This window comes from Eumetopias jubatus, unplaced genomic scaffold (assembly GCF_037043125.1).
Source record: "Eumetopias jubatus isolate StellerSeaLion01/CBP00866 unplaced genomic scaffold, mEumJub1_p1.0 scaffold_5, whole genome shotgun sequence".
Lineage (NCBI taxonomy): Eukaryota > Metazoa > Chordata > Mammalia > Carnivora > Otariidae > Eumetopias > Eumetopias jubatus.
Window position 1 is genome coordinate 30,623,510 of NW_028274811.1, and position 23,436 is coordinate 30,646,945.

The window sequence follows — 23,436 nt, forward strand, 5'->3', positions numbered from 1 at the left end:
CTTCTAGAGCCACACCTCCTGACCATGTGCTGATAGCAGAAGTCCACTTATCAGGATGCTCGAGGTACATAAGGACAACTGTCTGGGGGTGGAGGGGCACAGCACTGAACCAATACTCCATCAATACCAGGGCTGGTCACTTCTCCAGGGCCCAAGACTGGAGGTGGGGGCTCGGGGGAGAGCTAGCACCCCAACCTGTCTCTTATTTTCTATCTAAATTGATAGAGCTACATCCTACGTATGTTGTCCTAAAACCGACCCAGGACTTCCTGTGCCACGGACAGCTGTGCCAGTTTGCTCAGAGTTTCAACTCCCATGGGGCCAAGAACTGTGCCTGTCCCCATACCACCCCAATTCTGCACTGTACCCAAGTGTGCTCCTGCTGCACGGACCCCAGAATCCCTTCCAGATAACTCGCACAGTGCTGGCCCCTCATCTTCCTTCTGGCCCAAGAAAGTGGTGAGCTGCTGGAATCCAGCCTGTAGGGGAAGGCATACCGGACGAGTCCCATCAAATGTGCTGGGAGAGATGTGCGCATCTGAGACAGCCTCTCCACTGGCTATTTTATCATCTAATGATGAGGCTTTTAAAAAGGACATGCAAGGACCCCAGCAAGAGTTAATTTTTAAAACATAAACCTCAATAGAAAGATGCATATCTAAGTATAGCCGTTTATTAAATTCAGTAACTCCTATTAGTGCATTACACAGGCTAAGGAATGAAAGATGGCGGTGTTACTGCATATGTGTATTTTATGGGTTCTACTGCATAGTATCATGTCAGGCCTCTACTAGAAAGGCCTGAGAACAGTCTCCCTCCAAATTCTAACCAGAGGAGGAAAGGCTGATTCCATTTAACTACACCTCTTCATACTTGAAAATCACCCAACTCTTCAGGGACTGTGAAAATCTGGAAGAACCTAGAAATTGAAACAGAGTCTCAAACTCGAGCCCGTTGGTTGACTTACATCTGAAATCATGAAGTATCTCAAGGCAGGATAAAGCCATAGTAAGAAAGCATGAAAAGTCAGCATAAAAATCGCAGTAAGAAAGTGACACATCATTACCTGTGTAGGCTGAAAAAGAAGGTGGTGGGATCCTGGTGTTAGAGAAAGAATCAGAGCCTGGGCAAGATTACAGCCCCAATTATTTTAATCCTCTGCAGCTGATCGATACAGAAAATGACATATTTCTCCATTTATTTCACTAAATATCCTACTAACATAGAAAAGGATCCTTTTAAAGTCCTGCCAGCCAGCGACTAGTGCTAAGGAATTTAACTCTGGGTTTTTGACCACTTTAGTGATACCCTGTTCTGATAAACATGCATGGGAAAGGAAATCCATTCAAAATATATATAAAGAACACATATTGCATATTATTATACAATTATATATAATTATTCTGCTCTATAATTCATCTTCCAATAAAGTCTTTAAGCCTCCCTAACATGAAATGGTGCAAAAAAAAAAAAAAAATCTGTAATTTGAGTGATTATGTCTCTTCGTCATGGATGATCATAACCAACTGGAAAAATCTCTGGTTCCATCCCATTTTGAACGGGCACCTGAATTTTTCTTGCACTATCCCAGAGCCCCAAAGTGGCTGATGCAATTTAGCTCAAATATTCCCCAGGGATTTGCTCTTCCAGAGGTGCTTACTTCAGCTCTACAGACTGTCAAAACAGACTCCGAGGAGGCGATGGGGAGGCAGAGAACAAAATGGAAACCGTTTGTGAAACCCAACTGCCTAACTTACACCTCCGAACATGATGATGTAATTTATTATTTATCTCACAGCTCCAAATATTACAGATCAAAGACACTTAGCTCACATGGAACAGATCACTTCTCCTTCATACGTATTTCAGTGACGCTGTTCTAACCCTGCAGTTTCATATGGAGATTCCCTGAGATAATACAGATTCCCAGCCTAGAAAATAAATGGGAGCCTTATTTGTCTCAAGCAGGAGTGAGCCACGGGGACACCAACGGAAGGAAGGAAGGTGAAGCGAAGCCTCTGTGGGGTCATCTGTGGGCCCTCAGCAGGTAAACGCCAAGGGTTGAAAAGCACTGCCCTGCATGGTCAGGCAGAGTCAAGTCGGGTTTGCAGGTCCTGGATGGGGTACATTCCCGTTTATAGAACCCAAAACCTTTACAAAAAGATCCACTAAGGGACTGTAAGAAAACCTCTCTCAAAAGGATTCAGTGCAAAGTAGTTCAGTTAATTTTCACATTACCTGACTGGGGGGGGGGAGGGGGGCAGAAGGGCTGGTTGGCAGGTGGAAAGAGTGTCTCTAAAATATAACAGAAGTCACAGGAAAAGTGAGATTTCCAGATGACGTTATTTAAGTGCATTGGCTGTATAATCTGACATTTGACTGGAATTTTAATTGGTGTGCAACGGAAATGTCTACTAATCCAGCCACTGGGAGGTACCAAACATTCCGTTTATTTACTGGGAAAGGAGCTGGCTTCCCATTCAACCTTATCACTGAGCTGTTTGCGTTTCTATCTCTGGGCAAGCGACGTGCTCCCAGTCTCCTCTCCACCAGGCCCATCCTGCCCATCCCTGGCAAAGAGCTGCACCCAGTGGGAATCCAATCCTTCTGAAGGAAGTGCTTCCCACAAGAGGCCCAGCTTGGGCAGTGACTCGAGGCCCCACCAGGCTTCCCTCACAGACCCCACTCTTGAGAACCTTGTACACCAGTGACTGGGAGCTGTGTGCATGTGAATCTATCACTCCCACACACCTGAGCCTAGGCTACCTCTGAGCAGGGAAGGAAGACCTTACTCACCTGTATATTCCCCCAAGGCATCACTCAAAAGCACCCAATAAATCCTACCCAAATTGTATAAAGTAGAAGTAAGCCGTTCCAGCTTTAACATCTTTGTATTCCTGCAAAATTCCCCAAACTGTTACTGGTAAGCATGTAAATACAGGTGGGTATATGTTTATAGAGACACTCTAAATCACTTTCTTCCCGAATAGAGCGATTCTTTGATAAATTGGTCTGACATTTGGTATCAAGTCCTGCAGGCCCTAGACAAAATGATTTAGAAAATAACCATGTCAGTTGCTCTGCTCTTTCAATAAATAACACACCAGTAAAACACAGATAATAACTGACAATCATACTTGTACTATAACTAATGAGAAAAGATAAAGCAGCAAATGGACTGTTTATATGTGTTTGATAAATTGCATCCCCTGGATATATCAATGAGAAATAAATGTGTGCAGTGCTGGTTCACTGAACTAAAACAAATATTTACCACTGAGATTTAGGATTAAGAATGAAATTTACATTTTATTTGGCAACTATTGGGATGCTATGTCTACATACAGTTGAAAAGTCAAAAACCTACCTCAACTTCCTGAGTACGAGAGCATTATAAATGAGAAAAAAAATAAAAGAATCACATCAAACAATCGGAAGGAATATAAACATTTTTGATAATTGCATCAAATTTTCATATCATCATAACATTAGAAAGGTCATACGAAGATATTTTCTGTCAAGTCACAGACCATCACACCCTTGAAAAAGTCCCATCATTCATTAAGTTCATGGGGAAAAAAATACAAGGTTATTGGGTAGAATAACTCAAGTGGGGAGCAAACTGAGTGTGCACTAGTGATCCATGTCATTATGGTAGAACAGCTAGCAAAATCATGATTAGATCCCAACACCCAGTCATGATGACTATCTATGAGAATCTTAAGTGAATAATTTCCTGCGACATCGGTCCAAGGGATGAAATTCAGTAAAAATCTGGAGATGACATCAGAGACCAGGAATAACAGACCCTCTATGTTTCTGCAAGGAAACTGTTTTGCCTTGTAGCTCCAAAATAGCTTGAAGGGGTCTAACACCTGAGAAAGACATGAATGTGGGTCTTAGAAATAAGTAAAATGAGTAATATTGTCATGGCACCTTCAGCCAATTAAAGGATTACCATCACCTCAGAGAGTTCCTGCTGCTTCAAGACTTTGTGTGTCCCTGTCCATCCACCCAAGCTGAAGTCGGGGGAAGTGACCAGCTGACTTGTTCTTTTCTCAGAGAGAAAAACTGAGTCTGAGATCCCTTCCCAAAAGTACGCTCTACACATGGTTACTGTTCTGGGAATAGGAATGGGCATGTGAGGCTCCACGTGTACTCTGACCAAGACAAGGGGTGTCTCCCCTGACTCAAAGCCATCCACCTCTCTGACCTTATTAGCCATATGAGCAAAATGCCAATGCTAACCAGGGGCCACCTTCTGAATGGCCAGGAAGAGGGAAACAGCCAGGACTATGGAGGCAAAGGCCAAGGCGACAGGTTACACAGGACAGGCTCTGAAGCAGACAGAGATTTAAATGCTGCCTCTGGCACTCACTGGCTGCAGGGCCTCACATAACCCACTCAGCTTCCCTTATCTTTCTCTTACCTCGCTACAAAACAAAGACGTCACACTCACCTTACAGGATGGGTCACAGTGATGCATGTTAACATGGCCACTCACCTGGGATATTGTCAGACACGGACAATTACTCAGTAAATAAAAGATGTACACTTTGGTGTCCACCGCCAAAGGTTTATAGTACTGTGGAAATACAGTCAAGCCTTGAACGACACCGGGGGTGAGGGGAGGCAAACCCCGAGGCAGTTGAAAATCCGATTCCCCAAAACTTAATTGCTAATAGCCTACCTATTGATCAGAAGCCTTACTGAATTCATAAACAGTCGGTCATATCTTGCATGTTACATGCATTATATACTATGTTCTTACAATGAAGTAAGCTCGAGAAGAAAATGTGAAGAAAACCTTGAGGAGAAGATACATTTATAGGACTGTACTTTATCAAAAAAAAAAAAATCCACGCACAAGTGGACTCACACAGTTCAAACCCAGGTTGTTCAAGAATTAACTGTAATATGTTTAAAGTTGCAATAATGTGTCTTCTTGTGCATTTGAATCTTACCAATTAGGCCCCAGTGCAGGGAGAAAAAGTATACCCGGGAACGATAATTATGAAATATTTTAAATGCGTGCGATTTTATTACTGTCACGTATAAAGAGTGGCTGAGAAAAATAAAATTCAGTGAAATGTGAAAACTTGAGTTCCAGGCATGTCTCTGTTTAAAGGTCAGGCTTAGATTCTCTAAGATTCAGGGACACTAGCGCCCGGCTAGCTCAGTCGGTAGAGCATGAGACTCTTAAGATTCAGGGACACTGTCTTTAAAAAAAAAAAAAAGAAAAAGTACACCAGTGAGTTCTGAACCATTGTTAAGTATTACATATAATTAAATTAAAGTTCCAATTATGAGTAACTAGATCCTGATAAGGGAATTAGGCTTGCTCTGAACAGGCAAAATTTCTGTGTCATCATTACATGGAGAAAACAGATACACACCAACCAAGGCCCCTGTAACCTTACAGCATGTGAGCCTTTACTTCACACAACATCCCACTTACGCTGCCATGAGGCCCAGCCTTGTCCGAGTAGCACAAATTCCAAGTTAAATAGATTCTGACCTCCTTCTGCGAAGGCTACTCCTCCATCAATATCCAGACACTACCTTTTAGAGGGTAAGATATAGCTCTTAACTACCATCTGCTCCTTCCTCCCCACCCATCCTGCATGGGGCTGCTGCCAGCGGGGCCTGGGCAAAGGCGCAGTTCTCATCCTCGGCTGACTGCTGGGGTTGCTGGAGGGCTTTCCAAACACGGATGCCTCAGCCAAGAGAGGCTGCTGCACTGGGCTGTGGCCTCCACGGTGCTTTGGGGTTTTTCTTTAAGTTCCCCAGATGATTCTAATGTTTAGACCTCATTGGCTAAAGGAAGCCACAGGTCAACTCAATCGCAGGAAATGAAGGGTGACCCAGGAATGGTCAGGCCCATCAAGGGTAGCAAACCAGAGGCAGCCCACCAAAAGCTGCCAGAGCTTTCCAGTGTTGCCTCTTCCATTCTCAGGCTAACCCCTCGCAGCATCCCAGCTTCACACACAGCCCTTCTGTCTGCCGGTTGCCCAGGCAAGAACCTAGGCCTCGGGATGGACTCCTCCCTCGTTCTTCCTTTAGCTGTCCAGGCAGTGATTTCAAGCGGGTGGAAATGGGAACCTGGGACTAGTGGGGTGACGCTGAAAGGTCTTGGAAGGGTTGACCAAGCTGTACAGGAGACCTGCAGGTGGAGCTCTGCCCAACACCCTCAGCCCACATCTACTCATGCCTGAGCCACCCCAAGGAACAAGTAGCCCTCCTGACGTGGCTCACCACAGCTGTGCTGGGAGTCAGGACTTGCAGCAAATTAAAGTTTACACAAGATGGCTGAAAGCAAACCCCAAAAGTCAAAGTAAGAGTATTAATATTAATCATGCAGCAACAATAGCAGCTACCATGGGGGAATGGCCACAATGTGCCAGGCACTGTGCTAAGCCCTTTGGTTTAGTCCAATGAGCCCTTACGACAGCCCAGAGATAGTCACCATCAGGACCACTGTGATGTAGCTGCGGAGATGGAAGCTCGGAGAGAGCAAATGACTACACAAGATCATGTAGCTCGTCCATCAGAAAGAATGAAATCTTGCCATTTGCAACGACGTGGATGGAACTGGAGGGTGTTATGCTGAGCGAAATAAGTCAATCAGAGAAAGACATGTATCATATGACCTCACTGATATGAGGAATTCTTAATCTCAGGAAAAAAACTGAGGGTTGCTGAAGGGGTGGGGGGGGAGGGATGGGGTGGCTGGGTGATAGACATTGGGGACGGTATGTGCTATGCTGAGCGCTGTGAATTGTGCAAGACTGTTGAATCACAGATCTGTACCTCTGAAACAAATAAAACATTATACGGTAAAAAAAAAAAAAAGATGATAGCAGGAGGGGAAAAATGAAGGGGGGGAAATTGGAAGGGGAGACGAACCATGAGAGATGATGGACTCTGAAAAACAAACTGAGGGTTCTAGAGGGGAGGGGGGTGGGGGGATGGGTTAGCCTGGTGATGGGTATTAAAGAGGGCACGTTCTGCGTGGAGCACTGGGTGTTAAATGCAAACAATGAATCATGGAACACTACATCAAAAACGAATGATGTAATGTATGGTGATTAACATAATAAAAAAATAAAATAATGGTAGAAAAAAAAATCATGTAGCTCATAAAAAGCAGAAGGGGATTTGAACTCACTTCTGCCTGACTCTGAAGATCATGCTCTAACCAGCAGAGGATGCCACCTCAGTGGCCCCATATGAAGGGAGGGGCATGAGGGCTGTGCAGGCTGGAGACCCCAGAGAGAGGACATGGAGCTGGCCACCCTGGGAAGATGCCCCCAAGAGAAACCAACAGATGAGAGATGAACACATAGACCACAGGCCTCCCAAGAGGCCCTCTCTCCTGCTGCCATGCCCCATGTGTGTCTGAAGCCTCAGCTCTCCCGTCTGTGAAATGGGGAGTGTAAATACCTGCATCACATGGTCTTCGTGAGATTGGACTGCAAGTCCGTCTGTCACACACCTGGATCCAAGAAAGCAGGGAGGACACCTTCACTCCCTGATCCACCCCTACACCCAGGATGGCAGCCAGGGTTTCAGAACCCAGAACCATGGCCATCAGCGCTGACAAAGCAGCCTCAGAAGTCCTCTATCTTTGTGTGCTCTGGACTGAGCACCAGTACCTGTCTGCCACCAGCACTCCCTGGGGCCCAGTTCAAAGTGAAGTACCCAGTGCAACATCAAGGCACAGCATGGAGGACGTGGTGACTGTGGCACCAGCCAGCTCTCTGCGAAGCTACGGCTACAGACTTTGCGTGAAATTTTCATTAGCTGCACAGCTAGGCCTGCTACAACTCCTCCCAGCCTTGCCACTCAGCCTCTTCTCTTCAAGGGAACATCTGGGAAGCATAGCAATAAAGACTCCCTTCACTGTGTCCCCAAGTGTCCTAGCAGCCACCCTGCGCACCCTCCTCTGTGTCCCGAGGCTCTGGCCCATAGCAGACACCCCCCGGCAAAAATGTCCCAGAAATATATCTGGTCAATGTCTTTTGTCCACTTCAAGCCAATGGTGTCGGCGTCGGGATCTGAGAGCACTCATCTGATATTCACAACTTCTGAAGTGACATTCCCCCATGGTAAGTGGTCATCAGAGCAGGAGAGCCTGCCAAAACTGGATCCACACTCCTGAGGCCACAATTTACCTCGACAATCACCAACAAAACTTCCATGCAGAAGGGTGGGGGCCCCCTTGCTGAGGTTACAGTCATTGCTAAAACCGGGGCCCACCAGAACAGCCCTCTGAAACTGAAGACTCCCACAGCACCCATGCTGCCAACAGCTGCTGTGTTCAATGAACACTTGATTACAAGGACAGGCTACCTTTCTTCTCACTCAACAAGCACTTACGTAGCTCTGTGATGGGTGTAACACAGGCTCTCACCCCCAGTGCTGCCAAAAAGATGCCTGGTAGACTCGGGCGACTCAGAGGACCACCGAGCACTGCAGCCAGGCTCCACACTTGGGAAGCTGCTCACTGGACCTGTTGGTCCCAGAGATGATGTACTGATGTCAGGGGACAGGACAGAGGGCCCAGAGAAGCTGCAAGAAAACTGTCCTCATACCAAGAGCAACATGCACTGAGTCCCCTAACAGGGGTCCAGCCCCCTCTTTTGTGGGATCCATGTGCAGGTCTGTTCCGAGAACATACGTCTGTCCCAGGGAAATCGCTACAATCTGGCCATGCTCGTTCAGGGCCTGGAGCGCCCATAGAGACAGAGCCAAGTGAAAGCAACAAAAGAAGTTGGGGCCAGAGGCTGGAGGACCTCGCTGCCTGATGAGAGAAGCAAACTTTCGGGCACTGGGAGGCAGGAGAGGGCTCATTTAGAGGATGACCCCATTAAATTGGTGTTTTCTAAAGCATGCTGGGCTCACTGTGTGGGGGACAAATTAGAGGGAGCCCAGGTGAAACCAAGGACACCAGTGAAGAAGTCCATTCCGCATGTTCACAGTCATTACTCATGCGACGTTTGCTACCTACCTGTCCCTGTGGTAGAACACAGGTATGAGCAACAGTCAGCCCTTGCCCTCAGGACGCTCACAGTCCGACCAGGGGAGAGAGACCCAGAAACGTAGGCAAATGAAGCAGGTAATACCTGGTAATGTGGTGATTTCAATAGGCATTATCATAAAAGCTACAGTAATACAGAAGAGGAAGCCACTCCTTCTTCCCGGAAACCAGAACAGACTCTCCTGAGGCAGTGGATCTCAAGCTGGGTCTGGACAGACGAACCGTGTTCCGGGCAGAGAACATGCGCTGGGATGCAACAGGGTACTGCAGGCAGGGCGACCGGCAGGGGCGGCGGGCCATGAGCACCAAAAGGCAATAAAGCCTGAACGTTCACCAGGTGAAGCCACAGAGACAGGACACTGGAGACATCAGCCAGTGTTGCTCGGGGTCTCCCCAAACCACCATCAGCGCACTGCTCCATCCATCCCTTCCTCTGGGACTAGGAAGCTCAACAGCTACCGTGGCTGGTTGCTGGCACCACTACAACCTGTCCACTCTAGCTGGAAGGCTGAGCAATGACACCATGCCTAGAGGATCCATGCTGACCTCTGCATGCCACCCCAGGGACGAGAGCCAGCTCACACCCTGGCTCTTTCAACCTCATCAACCAAGAGTTGCCATCCACCTGCTAAGACATGGCGGTCATCATGGACCCCCAACTGAAACCAGCTTGTCTGCAGGCTTGCCCTTTTCTTCATCCTACAGAGACTTACAGCCAGCTTGCTCCACCCTCCCTTTATGAGATAAACATCTTTCCCTTTGGAGGTGAGCTTCCTGAGAACAAAGGCCATGCCTTATGACTATGCTCTGGGACCTAGGTGCGCCCTCACAACCCTCAGGCAGGGATAAGCGTTCAGGCTCCCACACAACCTTGAAAAGTTTTCACACTAGGTTACAGGGGACAGGGATAGGGAGGGAGGTGAACCATCCGTTCTTTTACCTATCTTTTTTTTTAAATCAGAACCCTCTAGGGCGAAATTATCAAGTGAGATCATGTAGGGACGCCTGGGTAGGTTAAGCGTCTGCCTTCTGCTCAGGTCATGATCCCAGGGTCCTGGAATGGGGACCCACGTCGGGCCCCCTGCTCCGTGGGGAATCTGCTTCTCCCTCTCCCTCTGCCCCTCCCCCCCCACTCGGGTTTTCTCTCACTCGCTCTACTCTCTCTCTCTCCAATAAATAAAAAGTATTTTTAAAAAGTGAGATCATTTATATAATAACAAAACACATATTCAACAGACCGTTTATTTCTTGTGGAGGAACACTTAGCTGGCAGAAACCATCGTAACACCTTAATTTTTACGCCCTTTTTTCATTCATTATTTGGGGGAATAACAGGAATGTTGATAAGAATGCAAGTCTCTTCCAGCCACAAAATTCAGTGATTCTAAATATGTCAAATAATCAACTATGCCTGAAAGCTCTATATAAATAAAGTAGCAGCAGTTTTCACAGAGTAGCAAGGACTATAATGTACTAGAGGAATCCAAGATGGAGCAAAGCAGTAAGGTGCTTTTGCTGTGATTTTTATTTTTGCTTCCAAATGGAAGGACATAATACGAACACAAATAGTAATTATGTCCTAGGTCTTTAAAATCTTTCTATGAAATAACTTATGAGCATTAAAGAAAGAGCCCAGTTAGATTTTTTTTTTTCCACATGATGCCCAGAGGTACTGAGAGGGCATCTCTAGGAAAAAAATTTCCAAGATCAAATTCTCTGGCTCAGTTACCTTCTTATGAGAGGGAACGAGACTCTTGGAAGAAATCACATATGATGACTTGGGGAGAATACAGAAAACCAAGAAGCAGTCAAGAGGGCCAAAGAAGCAAGGGTAGTTACTTCATCCACTCCATAACCACACCATCTCGGGGCCCAGAGCCCTTCTCCTCAGAGGCCTGGGCAAGAAGAAAGGGCAGCCATGGCACCAACATGCCCGTCTCAGGACAAGATGGCTACGCCCGAGAGCGGTGCTGGGTCCTGTTCATTAAAATCGCCTTCTCAGTCAGCTGCATGGCCACATTTTCTAGGTATCTCAACATCTTTGAGTAGTGTCTACAACCCAGAGTAAGCAGGAAAAAAAAAAAAAAACAGAAAAATCAAAATGATTATCAATGGTTGGGGGAATATGAAGATGCTTCTTTATTATTTTTCCATTAAAAACTGACAGGAATTACTTCATGTGTTTATACGTTGTCTATTCACTGATCTGTTTACTCATTCAATCATTCAAAGTTCTGTGGGATAGGGAAAATGAGTCCAGCATCGCTGTAACATTACAGATGGGGAAGCTCTAGGGCACGCTGGTAAAATCATTTGGACACAAATTCACACAGCACTGAAATCTGCAGCATAAGATCCACGTAGATCAACAGCTTAGGGTGAGAAATGTACCCATGTCCCAGACATAGGAGGTACCAGCAAAGAGCTTCCTGGGCCATGACCAAGGACAATGATCGGGAGCACTTCCAGGCAGCTGAATGGAACCACAACCCTTAGAATGAGCTTGTTTGTAGGCTGGCACATAGGGTCACCATCCACTTATTCCTTTGTCCTGGCATTGGGGCTACTCTCTTAGGGAATGAAAGACCCAGGATTAACAGGGGGTGACCCTCAGCTCACTCACCAGCGCACGGCCCATGGCCCCAGGCAGAAACATGCAGAAGGGCCCAGGGCTCACAGCAGAAATCACACATTCACTCATGAGGCAGTGACAGCTCCAGCCAACTCACCCAAATTGTGGCTCGACTTAATAAGGCATCCGAGGCTCAGACACCTCATCTGATTTACCAGCAGGACACACAAATCCCAGCTAGAATCGGAGGCACCTTGTCAGGGCTGCCTGCTGGAATTATTTGGGAACAATACCGCATGGGTTATTCTGGTGTTGCCCATCAAAGCTTCAGGGCTCTTTTTTCCCCACATCTCTCTTTTCACAACATTCAGCTCTTAACCCAGCTTGGAGCTGAAATCGATGGCTCGGCTTCCCGATCAGAAACATACAAAAGCATAAAAGCCAATGGCAGGTTCTTCAGTGGTAACTTCTCTTGATGTCTACACTGCCACTGCCTAAGCAATTCCGGGCAGGCCATTCAACCTCTGCGAACTGGTTTCCTCACCTGTCAGACTGGAGGGCAAATGTGCCTTCTCCACAGGGATGACTGGAAGGGTTATTTGAGACATGTATGCAAAATGTCTGGCACGTGGCAAGCACCAAACAACGGTAACAAGATTTTTAAATTGACCTCCATGTGTCCTGTGCTCTGAGCCAGTAACAGAGTTTTATTTTATTTTTTTATTTTATTTTAAGATTTTATTTATTTATTTGACAGAGAGAGACACAGCGAGAAAGGGAACACAAGCAGGGGGAATGGGAGAGGGAGAAGCAGGCTTCCTGCAGAGCAAGGAGCCCGATGCGGGGCTCGATCCCAGGAGCCTGGGATCATGACCTGAGCCTCAGGCAGACGCTTAATGACTGAGCCACCCAGGCGCCCCTGGTAACAGAGTTTTCAATTCAGACTGCCAGCACCTCTGGATTAGTATATTTGTGATGCTGCCATCCTGACTCTGAGGAGACTTTTAAGGAATGAAATCCAGGTATGGCTGCTTTAGAAAAGCAGCAGCCACCGCTCTGTGCGAAAGTGTAAATAAAATGCCACTTAAGTAATCACATTACTCACAGCTTAATGCACGTGATCCACAGCTGCAAGCAAGCGTGTGTGTGTGTGTGTGTGTGTGTGTGTGTGTGTGTGTGTGTGTGTGATGGATTTCTCATTATCTGTCGGCTGCCACTGCACTCTGTCCAACCGTCCGCAGGCATCCTGGCTGGGACGTCTACATTAGCTCCTGATGGGACCCACGCTCCCGCTATCAGTGGGAACAGACTCGGCACGAAGGAGGCAATGCCTTCATAATAAGGTGATAATACAGACATCATGGCTTGGGGGAGAGCTGCCAGGGTCTAAGTCAGCCATTAAAGGTGCCTTCCTCAGCTCACAGGGGCTCCCAAAATAGTTTGGACCAGAGGAAATTTCTAGCTCAGTCCTCCTGCCCCCTGTCAGGTAGGGATGGAGCCTCCTCGGATGCCGTGACGTAGCCTATTTTTGACTTAGCAGGGTCAAGTGTCGGACCAAGCACCGCAGGAGGGCGCCAGGCAATGCTGCACTAAATCTACCACCTTTGTGAGGAGGGTCTCTGAAATTCCAGGGTTTTCCATTTGACTAGAACTGCCCTGAAAACTGCCAAGAACTAACTGGGGAGTATTAGGTCCTTACACCATTTATGCTCTGGATAAATGCAGAACCTCCAGAAAAGCTATTTCAGAATCCAACTGCAACATCTGATCTAGGTTCACTGCTGCACCTGCCACCTTTCCTCAGGGACAGAGCTCCCTAAACATGGGCGGCTTTGATCGAGGCAAGGCTTCTCCTCAGAGCCTCTGCCCTTCCTGCCTCCACCTCACAGCAGGGCTTCTGTGCCCCATGGTCTCCTCCTCTGGGCTCACTCATGAAACCTTGCTCCTAGACCCTTCCTTCAGAGGCAGGTCAAGAGGACGGTGACAGCTCGCAGGCTGTCATTCAATGAAGGATCCACACCTGAGGTGACAAAATCCTGCCAGAGCATCTGACAAAAGAAAAGCGAGGAATATTTGGGGAGAGGGCCTTGGCTGTCCCCTGAATTTATGGCATATCTGGTCAGTCTGGTCCAGGTAAGGGCAGAAGGTGAGGAAGATGGAGAATGAGCCGGGAGAGGGAAAGGGAATGAAAGAGTCTACTAAGAGACACGAAAGGAAAAGCTACAGTGACTAGAAGAGTGAGCAAGGGCAGTGTGAGAATGTTTTCCGCTACAGATCCACAACAGACCCAATGGGCAGTAGAATAAGGACCTGGGGCCTGGGGAGGTGCTGGTGTCCTGCCATTTTCTAAGGGGGGCGGTTCAAGAAAACAGCAACTCAAGCCTATATTCAACCTACAATGGGAAGTAGCACATGTCCATTCAACATCGACGGCCCGCTGAGCACCACGTTCTGCACTTGATGCTCATTATTCCTCTTAACTATCACAATGACTTCCCAAGGATGGAGAAGTCAGCTACCTTCCACAGCTGAGGCTCAGCGAGGTCACTAACTTGTTCAGAGATCCAAATCCAGCTCTGTCCAACTGCAGAGCCCTGGGCTCCTTCCACATGCCATGATCAGCCAGCACCCCAAGACGGCAGGGTATCTCACCAAGTCCTAGACCATCAGCTCCCAAAGGGTGCACTCTGCTGACCCCAGCTCAGACCTGAGCAACCAGCAGAGACTCCAAACAGCCACTGGTTGAATGAGAGCTGACACGTGAAAAAATGATGACTTCTCTTGGCCACTAGTAGCTTAATTCTTTTGAAAGCAAAGGCCTATCCTTCACAAAGCCCAGGGAAGCTGAGCCTCTAGGGCTAAGATCTGGGTGAAGCCAGAGGGTGGGAAGAGAAGGGAGAAGAACCAAAATCCCAGGAGACACCCTGGAGGGGAGTGTGTGGAAGGGTGGAGTTGGAGGAGAGAGGGTCAAACAGGAGTCTGGTCAACAAGATGCACGGCATGGAGCAAAGTGCAGGCAGGACCCATGCACATTCGAAGGGAGACCAATGCTAAGTGCACGGCTTTGCAGTCTGAGCCATCAATCATCCCTGACCATTGCGCCCCTTCCCCCCACTGCAGCGTAAGCTTGGACCTGACCCACAGCCCAGCAGGCCATGGGTGGCTCCTAAGCAATCACTCTGTGAGCACACACACCTTAACCAACCGGCGGCCCACCTTACTAAAAACCAGATGCAAATTTGACAGGGGTTGTTGCTTGCCTTCCTGCTGTACCTTGCATTCTTCCACACAACAGTTATGCCTGAACAGAATTGGAGAAAATATTTAATAAATTATGACCACATACTCAACAATAGCAACCCAGACCTTTTGGGCTTATTAACACTATCTCTCTGCTCTTTAGAGGACTGCATCATTCTCAAATCTTTTGCAACTTAAAGGTACCTGGGAACATAAATCTTCCTTGCCGTAATGTTAACAAGTCCCGTAACAACAGCGGCAGTTCATTACCACGCCATCTTGGGTTATATTTCTCCCAGAAAATAAATAACCAGTTTAAAAACTGTCAGAAAAATGTTCCTAATATTCAGCTTAAACATGATTATTTATTAGACAGTAGTAAAAGCTACTCACACCTGTGGTAACCATAAGCACACGTGGTCCTCAGTGAGTTTTTTTTTTTTTTTTTTTTAAAGATTTTATTCATTTGAGAGAGAGAATGAGATAGAGAGAGAGAGCATGAGAGGGGGGAGGGTCAGAGGGAGAAGCAGACTCCCCACCGAGCAGGGAGCCTGATGTGGGACTCGATCCCGGGACTCCAGGATCATGACCTGAGCCGAAGGCAGCCGCTTAACCAACTGAGCCACCCAGGCGCCCCTTCAGTGAGTTTTTATTTAAAGGCGGGAAAAATACATAAAACACAAAACGGCTACACATTTCCATTATGAACAGATCTTTATCTTAGGGCAGCTCTGGCCTCTGTGGCTGACCTTGGCGATGGAAGCCTACTGCTTCACCTCTCCCCAACCCACACATAAGGGGGACCTACAAAGGCCCCACAGGGCTGTCTTGGCATCAAACGTTTCTGCCCAGAGTTCCCTGGCAAAAGATAGCCGGGTCCCAGCCCTCAGACCACCCGTGTGCGTTGAGCCACGCGCTCTACCTTCTGGGCTCAGACTTTCTGGTCCAAACTTGTCTCAAGCTGAGGTCCTGCCATACAGAGGCCTACTCTTGACTGAGCACTTGGAGACACTTCCCTGGAGGGGCAGCACTGGGGGAGAGTCCTAAAGGATCCACTAGATTTCCTTCCTCTCATATCCTACCCAACTGGAAAACACACACACACACACACACACACTCTCTCTCTCTCTCTCTCTCTCATAATTGTCTTCCTAAGGCCTCTGTGGGTGAAAAACTTAGTTAAATTGTCAGGAATGAGTTAACCAGGGAAAGAAACTGCATTGCCTTTTCTTTCTTCATCTCCAGATCCAAGGACAAGATTTCTCAGATGCCCCTAAAAGTTTCTGCAATTGTCTCTAGACAGACACTAGTGAGGAGAGAAAGCAAATTGCTCTCTGCAATTACTAAGCACTGAAGTCCCTAAACAGCCAATCTTCATGCTGCCATTGTAGTCATGTCTATGGACGGCTGGTTCAGGCGAGGGCAATCATTCCCAGAGCCCTCCGCTACTGCTAAATGTGTGGAAGCCACTGTGGAAAATTACCCAGAAAACAGCTGTTTATGCTTTAGGCAGTTCCTACGTGGGGAGAGAAGCAACGGGAGGGGGGCGGGGAACAGGGGTGAGGCAGAAGCCATAAAATTGAGAAAATGCTCTTTTAAATGTGAAAGGAAGTCCCTTTGCAAGAGGTAATCAATACTCAAGAGGGAGCACAATAAGACAAGACCCTCTGGTGAAGGAGAGAAGGCAAGCAACAAAAGTCACCCCCAAATGACAAGTCAGGGAGCTACAACAGTCCCAGAGAGAGTGAACGCACCCCTTGTTATGGTCCCCAGAGCACTTGAGGTTCCTCCCCCAGCAAGGCAAGCCGGGCCGACTCCCAGCCTCTCTATGATTTTCTCCTTCCATGCACACAACTCTACAACACAGAGGTAGCTTCTCCACCAACTGTAGTAAATTGTGCTGCTCAAGGCACAGCGCCACTGACATTTTAAAAGGCAGTTGTTATACCCCTCCAGCCACAAACCAAGAATCTTAGCGACTTGGGAACCCTCGGATACACCCAAACCCAACTTTGTCCCAAGTCTTGCCAATAAGCTGCCCACAACCTAGAGGGCCCAGCACAGCATCCTCAATCCGACCCAGGGCTTCCACTAGGAGGGTCCTCTCTCCCCAGCCAAAGCCCATTCCCACCCTCATAGTTGTGAGGACTCAAACAGGAGGCTGGAAACTAAGGGTCTTCAACCAGTGACTAGAGAGAGGATCTGGAAGCAGCCAGAGATTCTCAACACTGGTCTCTTGTAGGTTTCTGAGACCAGGCAGTGATTAGATGCTACTCTTGGAGAGCAGGCGACATTTAAAAGGGAAATCTGGACTCACAATGATTTTTACATACACAATTCTAGACCAGGTTGTTGCTAAGCATTGAAGTCCTACAATATTTTATCCAAAACTTTAAGTTCCTCCTGATGGCACGAGGGGAACAAGACATGACGCCTTCCAGGATGAAGAGGAATAGAACCACTTGAAAAGGCCCCAAGGAGACAATCAGCCTCAGTGACTTATTTCTTAGAGGGAGAACTGGGGAAGGAGAAGCTGCCCATTTTTCACATCAGGACTGAACGATTCCTACCAGGAGGCCTGGATTGTGCTTCTGCTGGCTTGACCCAGATTGCAAAGTGCAACGCTGCCTCTTTGGCAGCAGAACAGCCTGGCAGAGAACAGAGCTCTGGAGCCCAGCAGAGCCCACTATGAACCTGGCTCCAGCATGTACCAACTGTATGCCTTTGGAAAGGTCCTGAACCTCACTCTTCCAGTCTATAAAGTGAGGTTATTAGTGAGGCCAACTTCTTGGACTTTACCGAGCCTAAATGAGGTAGTCCATGTACAATGCTTAGCCAAAGGATGGATGAATATTCACGAACAGTAGCCACTATAAGTAGAATTATTGTTTAATAGATGATCTCCGTTTACGTGTATTTTAACACTGGATTCCTCTCCTTTGCAAAGACTTCCCATCATTACCTTCTTAGGGGAAAACAATTTAAAGGGAACGTTTGATTGCCCTGTCGCTTTTTCTTTAAAAACACCACATTCTCTGGCTTCATGGTCTGAAAACAGGTCCAAAGAGTGAGTGATTTTGAGTCTTTAAAAAAGAAGGAGAAATCAAAAACCCTGAATAACATGTAAGCCAGAGGCAAAGGTGAGGAAAGGTGGTTCTCTCTCATAAGAAAGAAAAACTAATTCTTGTGGAGGAAAGCCCTCAAGTCTCCCAGCGGGAGATATGTCAGCTGGGGCTAGAAGCCAACTGCAGAGAATGGTACACTGTGACCAACAAGAGCGGAGAACATTTTCCTGTAGATGCAACCTTAAAATATACAAGGGAGAAGCGCCTGGGTGGCTGAGTCGGTTAAGCGTCTGCCTTCAGCTCAGGTCATGAACCCAGAGTACTGGGATCGAACCCCACATCCGGCTCCCTGCTCAGCGGGGAGTCTGCCCCTCCCCCTCCCTCTGCTTCTGCCCCTCCCCACGCTCGTCCTCTCAAATACATAAAATCTTTTATTAATTAATTAATTAACTATATAAGGGAAACAGTATGCAAAGAAGAAAACTCATAAGGCATCTTCTTCATCAAGAAAAACCAGGAGAAGAGGGAGCAAGATGGCAGAGGAGTAGGAGACCTGGATTTGGTCTGGTCTCAGGAATTCAGCTGGAGGGGAACAAACCATTCTGAACACCTACAAACTCAACAAGAGATCTAAGAAAAGAATAGTAACAACTCTCTGAACAGAGAAGCGACCACTTACTGGAAGGTAGGACGTGCGGAGAAGTGAATCCGAGGCGATATTCGGGAGGATAGACGGCGGGGGTAGGGGGCCTCCGTCGGCCGCTTCTGGCAAGTGTTAGAGCCACGGAGCACAAAATCAGAACTTTTAGAAGTCGGCTCCACTGAGGGACGTCGCTCCAGTGGCTGAACGGGGGGTGGAACCCTCGCGGGACAGTGTGGTCTCAGGACCCTCGGGGTCACAGAAAGACCGGGGGAGCCTGAGTGCGGCAGAGCTCCCAGGGATCCGAGCGGGGAAGCCGGCTGCAGAGACGGAGCTGAGGCGCGGGCTCTCAGCTCGGGGTGGCCATAAACTGGGATCCGCGGCCCATTCGGGCCACTGCTCCTCCAGCAGGGACCCCACAAGCGGCAGAGCCGGGGAGACTCCCCTTCCTCCCCCGGGAGGAGCGGCGCGGGAGCGCATCGCAGGGATCTGCTGGGTTTGGAGACTCCACACGGGGTCGGGTGCCAGAGATAGAAACACTCGGTCACAGGCCAGGTGAGCACGGGGTGTGGCCGGAGACCGGGGACACGGGAGTGACTGACTGCTTTTCTCTGGGGGCTTACTGAGAAGTGGGGCCCCCGAGTTCTGGGCTCCTCCGGGGTGGAGATTAGGAGGCCGCCATTTTCACCCTGGTCCTCCAAAGCTGTACGAGAGCTTGCAGGGAACAAAAGCTCCCGAGAGCAAACCCGAGCAGCTTGCTTAGCCCGGACCGACAAGGGCGGGGCAATTCCGCCTCCGGCAAACACATTTGGGAACCACGGCAACAGGCCCCTCCCCCAGAAGATCAGCACGAACAGCCAGCAAGCCAAGACCAAGTTTACCGATCAAGGAGAACAGCAGGACTCCAGCGCTAGGGGAATACTGCACATAGAATTCATGCCTTTTTTACCATGACTATTTAGTCTTTCAAACTTTATTTTTTTAACTTCTTAAAATTTTTCTGTTTCCCTTTTTCAAACAACATCAATCCCTTTTTTAAGAAAATTTCTCTTATTTTTCATTTTTAGAGTCATATTCGATCCCTTCATAGTAGTTACCCTTATTTTTGGTGTGTGTGTGTGTGTGTGTGTGTGTGTGTATAAGTTATTCTCTCTTTAACATTTTTGGATACAGTTTCATCTAACAGATCAAAATATACCCTAAATCTCTAGGGAATGGCTTTGTTCTAGTCTCCTGCCTGATCACATTCTCTTTTTTTTTAATCCTCTTTTTTCTTTTTTCAACCAACTTCTTAACTTATCAATTCCTTTTATAAAATCTTTTATACTTTTCATCTTTATACTCATATTCCATCCCGGTATCATATTAACCCTTATTTTTGTACATATATAAGTTTTTCTTTCTTTAAAATTATGGGAGGCAATTTCTTCTAACAGACCAAAATATGCCCAAAATCTAGCATGTGGCACTGATCTATGCATCAGCCTTATCATATATGATCATATTCTGATTTCTTTTTGTTTTGTTTTTGTTTCTTTCTTTTTCTTTTTTTCTTTTTTTCTTTTTTCTTTCCTTCCCTTTCTTTCCCCCTGGTTTCAGGACTTTTGTGATTTGTTTAGTGTATATTTTCTGGGGTCATTTTACCCTGTTAGCATTTTGTTGTTTCATTCATCTATTCTCCTCTGGACAAAATGACAAGATGGAAAAATCACCTCAACAAAAATAACAAGAGGTAGTACCGACTGCCAGGGACCTACTCAATACAGACATTAGTAAAATGTCAGAACTAGAGTTCGAAATGACGATTTTAAAGATACAAGCTGCAGCATTGCACAGTGGCAGTATCGTAGCCAATGAGGTTTATGGGAGGTGTGATTATTGCTAATTAAAGATACTAGCTGGGCTTGAAAAAAAAACATGGAAGTTATTACAGAAACCCCTTCTGGAGAAATAAAAGAACTAAACTCTAACCAAGTCGAAATCACAAAGGCTATTAATGAGGTACCATCAAAAATGGAGGCTCTAACTGCTAGGATAAAAGAGGCAGAAGAGAGAATTACTGATAAAGAAGACCAAATGATGGAAAATAAAGAAGCTGAGAAAAAGAGATAAACAACTACTGGATCATGAGGGCATAATTCGAGAGATAAGTGATACCATAAAATGAAACAACATTAGAATAATTGGGGTCCCAGAAGAAGAAGAAAGAGAGAGACGGGCAGAAGGTATACTGGAGCAAACTGTAGCAGAGAACTTCCCTAATTTGGGGAAGGAAACAGGCATCAAAATCCAAGAAGCACAGAGAAGCCCTGTCAAAACAGGTCAACACCCCGACATCTAATAGTGAAACATACAAGTCAGAGACAAAGAGAAAATTCTGAAAGCAGCTCGGGAGAAGAGATATGTAACCTACAATGGTAGAAACATTAGTTTGGCAACAGACCTATCCACAGAGACCTGGCAAGCCAGAAATGACTGGCATGATATATTCAGAGCACTAAATGAGAAAACTATGCAGCAAAGAATACTTTATCCAGCTAGGCAGTGACTGAAAATAGGACAGATAAAAAACATCCAGGACAAACAAAAACTAAAGGAATTTGCAAACACGAAACCAGCCCTCCAGGAAATATTGAAAGGGGTCCTCTAAGCAAAGAGAGAGCCGAAAAGCAGCATAGACCAGAAAGGAATACAGACAATACACAGTAACAGTCACCTTACATACAATACAATGGCACTAAATTCATACCTTTCAAGTTACCCTGAATGTAAATGGGCTAAATACCTCAATCAAAAGGCACAGGCTATCAGACTGGATTAAAAAACAAGACCCAACAATATGCTGTCTACAAGACTCATTTTAGACCCAAAGACACCCCCATATTGAAAGTGAGGGGGAGGAAAACCATTTATCAGGCTAATGGACACCAAAAGAAAGCTGGGGTGGCAATCCTTATATCAGACAAATTAGATTTTAAACTAAAGACTCTAATAGGAGATGAGGAAGGACACTATATCCAACTTAAAGGGTCTATCCAACAAGAAATTCTAATAATTATAAATATCTATGCCCCCAACATGGGAGCGGCCAATTATATAAGGCAATTAATAACAAAACAAACAAAACACATTGACAACAATATGATAATGGTGGGGGGTTTAACAGCTCCCTGACTGAAATGGACAGATCATCTAAGCAAAAGATCAACAAGGAAATAAAGACTTTAAATGACACACTGGACCAAATGGACTTCACAGATATATTCAGAACATTCCATCCCAAACCAAAGGAATACACAATACACATTCTTCTCTAGTGCCCATGGAACATTATCCAAAACTGATCACATTCTAGGTCACAAATCAGGTCTCAACCAGTACCAAAAGACTGGGATTATTCCCTGCATATTTTCAGACCACAATGCTTTCAAACTAGAACTCAATCACAAGAGGAAGGTGGAAAGAACTCAAATACAAGAAGGCTAAAGAGCATCCTCCTAAAGAATGAATGGGTCAACAAGGAAATTTAAAAAGAACTAAAAAAATTCATGGAAAACAATGAAAATGAAAACACAACTGATGAAAATCATTGGCATGCAGCAAAGGCAGTCCTAAGAGGAAAGTATATAGCAATACAAGCCTTTCTCAAGAAACAAGAAAGGTCTCAAATATACAACCTAACCCTACTCCTAAAGGAGCTGGAGAAAGGACAGCAAATAAAGCCTAAAACCAGCAGGAGAAGAGAAATTATAATGAAGATCAGAGCAGAAATCAATGAAATAGAAACCAAAAGACCAGTAGAACAGATCAACGAAACTAGGAGCTGGTTCTTTGAAGAATTAACAAGACTGATAAACCACTGGCCAGACTTATCCAAAAGAAAAGAGAAATGGCCCAAATAAATAAAATCATGGATGAAAGAAGAGAGATCACAACCAACACCAAAGACATACAAACAATTATAAGAACATATTATGAGCAACTCTATGCCAGCAAATTAGGTAACCTGGAAGAAATGGATGCATTCCTAGAGATGTATCAATGACCAAAATTGAACCAGGAAGAAATAGAAAACCTGAACAGACCTATAACCACTAAGGAAATTGAAGCAGTCATCAAAAATCTCCCAACAAACAAAAGCCCAGGGCCACATGGCTTCCCAGGGGAATTATATCAGACATTTCAAGAAGAATTAATATCTATTCTCCTGAAACTGTTCCAAAAAATACAAATGAAAGGAAAACTTCCAAACTCGTTTTATGAGGCCACCATTACCTTGATCCCAAAACCAGACAAAGACCCCATCAAAAAGGAGAATTACAGACCAAGATCCTTGATGAACATGGAGGCAAAAATTCTCACCAAAATACTAGCCAATAGGATCCAACAGTACATTAAAAGGATTCTTCACCACGACCAGGTGGGATTTATCCCTGGGCTGAAAGGTTGGTTCAATATCCGCAAACCAATCAATGTGATACAATTCATTAATAAAAGAAAGAACAAGAAACATATGATCTTCTGAATAGACGCAGAAAAAGCATTTGACAAACTACAGCATTCTTTCTTGATCAAAACTCTTCAGGGTATAGGGATAGAGGGTACATACCTCAATATCATAGAAGCCATCTAGGAAAAACCAACAGTGAATATCATTCTCAATGGGGAAAAACTGAGAGCTTTCCCCCTAAGGTCAGGAACGTGGCAGGCATGTCCACTATCATCACTGCTATTCAACATAGTATTAGAAGTCCTAGCCACAGCAATCAGACAACAAAAGGAAATCAAAGGCATCCAAACTGGCAAAGAAGTCAAACTCTCATTCTTTGCAGATGATATGATACTTTATGTGGAGCACCCAAAGACTCCACCCGAAAAC

General features: G+C 46.1%; 1 protein-coding gene across 3 annotated transcripts in view; it reads right to left on the reverse strand.

Moving 5' to 3' along the window:
* SPOCK1 (SPARC (osteonectin), cwcv and kazal like domains proteoglycan 1) overlaps positions 1-23,436 on the reverse strand; it is a 600,902-nt gene that overhangs the window by 331,554 nt on the left and 245,912 nt on the right. Inside the window, exon 3 of one of the 3 annotated variants that reach the window (XM_088023618.1) lies at positions 3,368-3,376. The exons of the other annotated variants lie outside the window; for them this stretch is intronic. Within the exon in view, the coding sequence (XP_087879744.1) occupies positions 3,368-3,376 (9 nt within the window). The remainder of the gene's footprint in view (positions 1-3,367; positions 3,377-23,436) is intronic. 3 annotated transcript variants of the gene reach the window in all.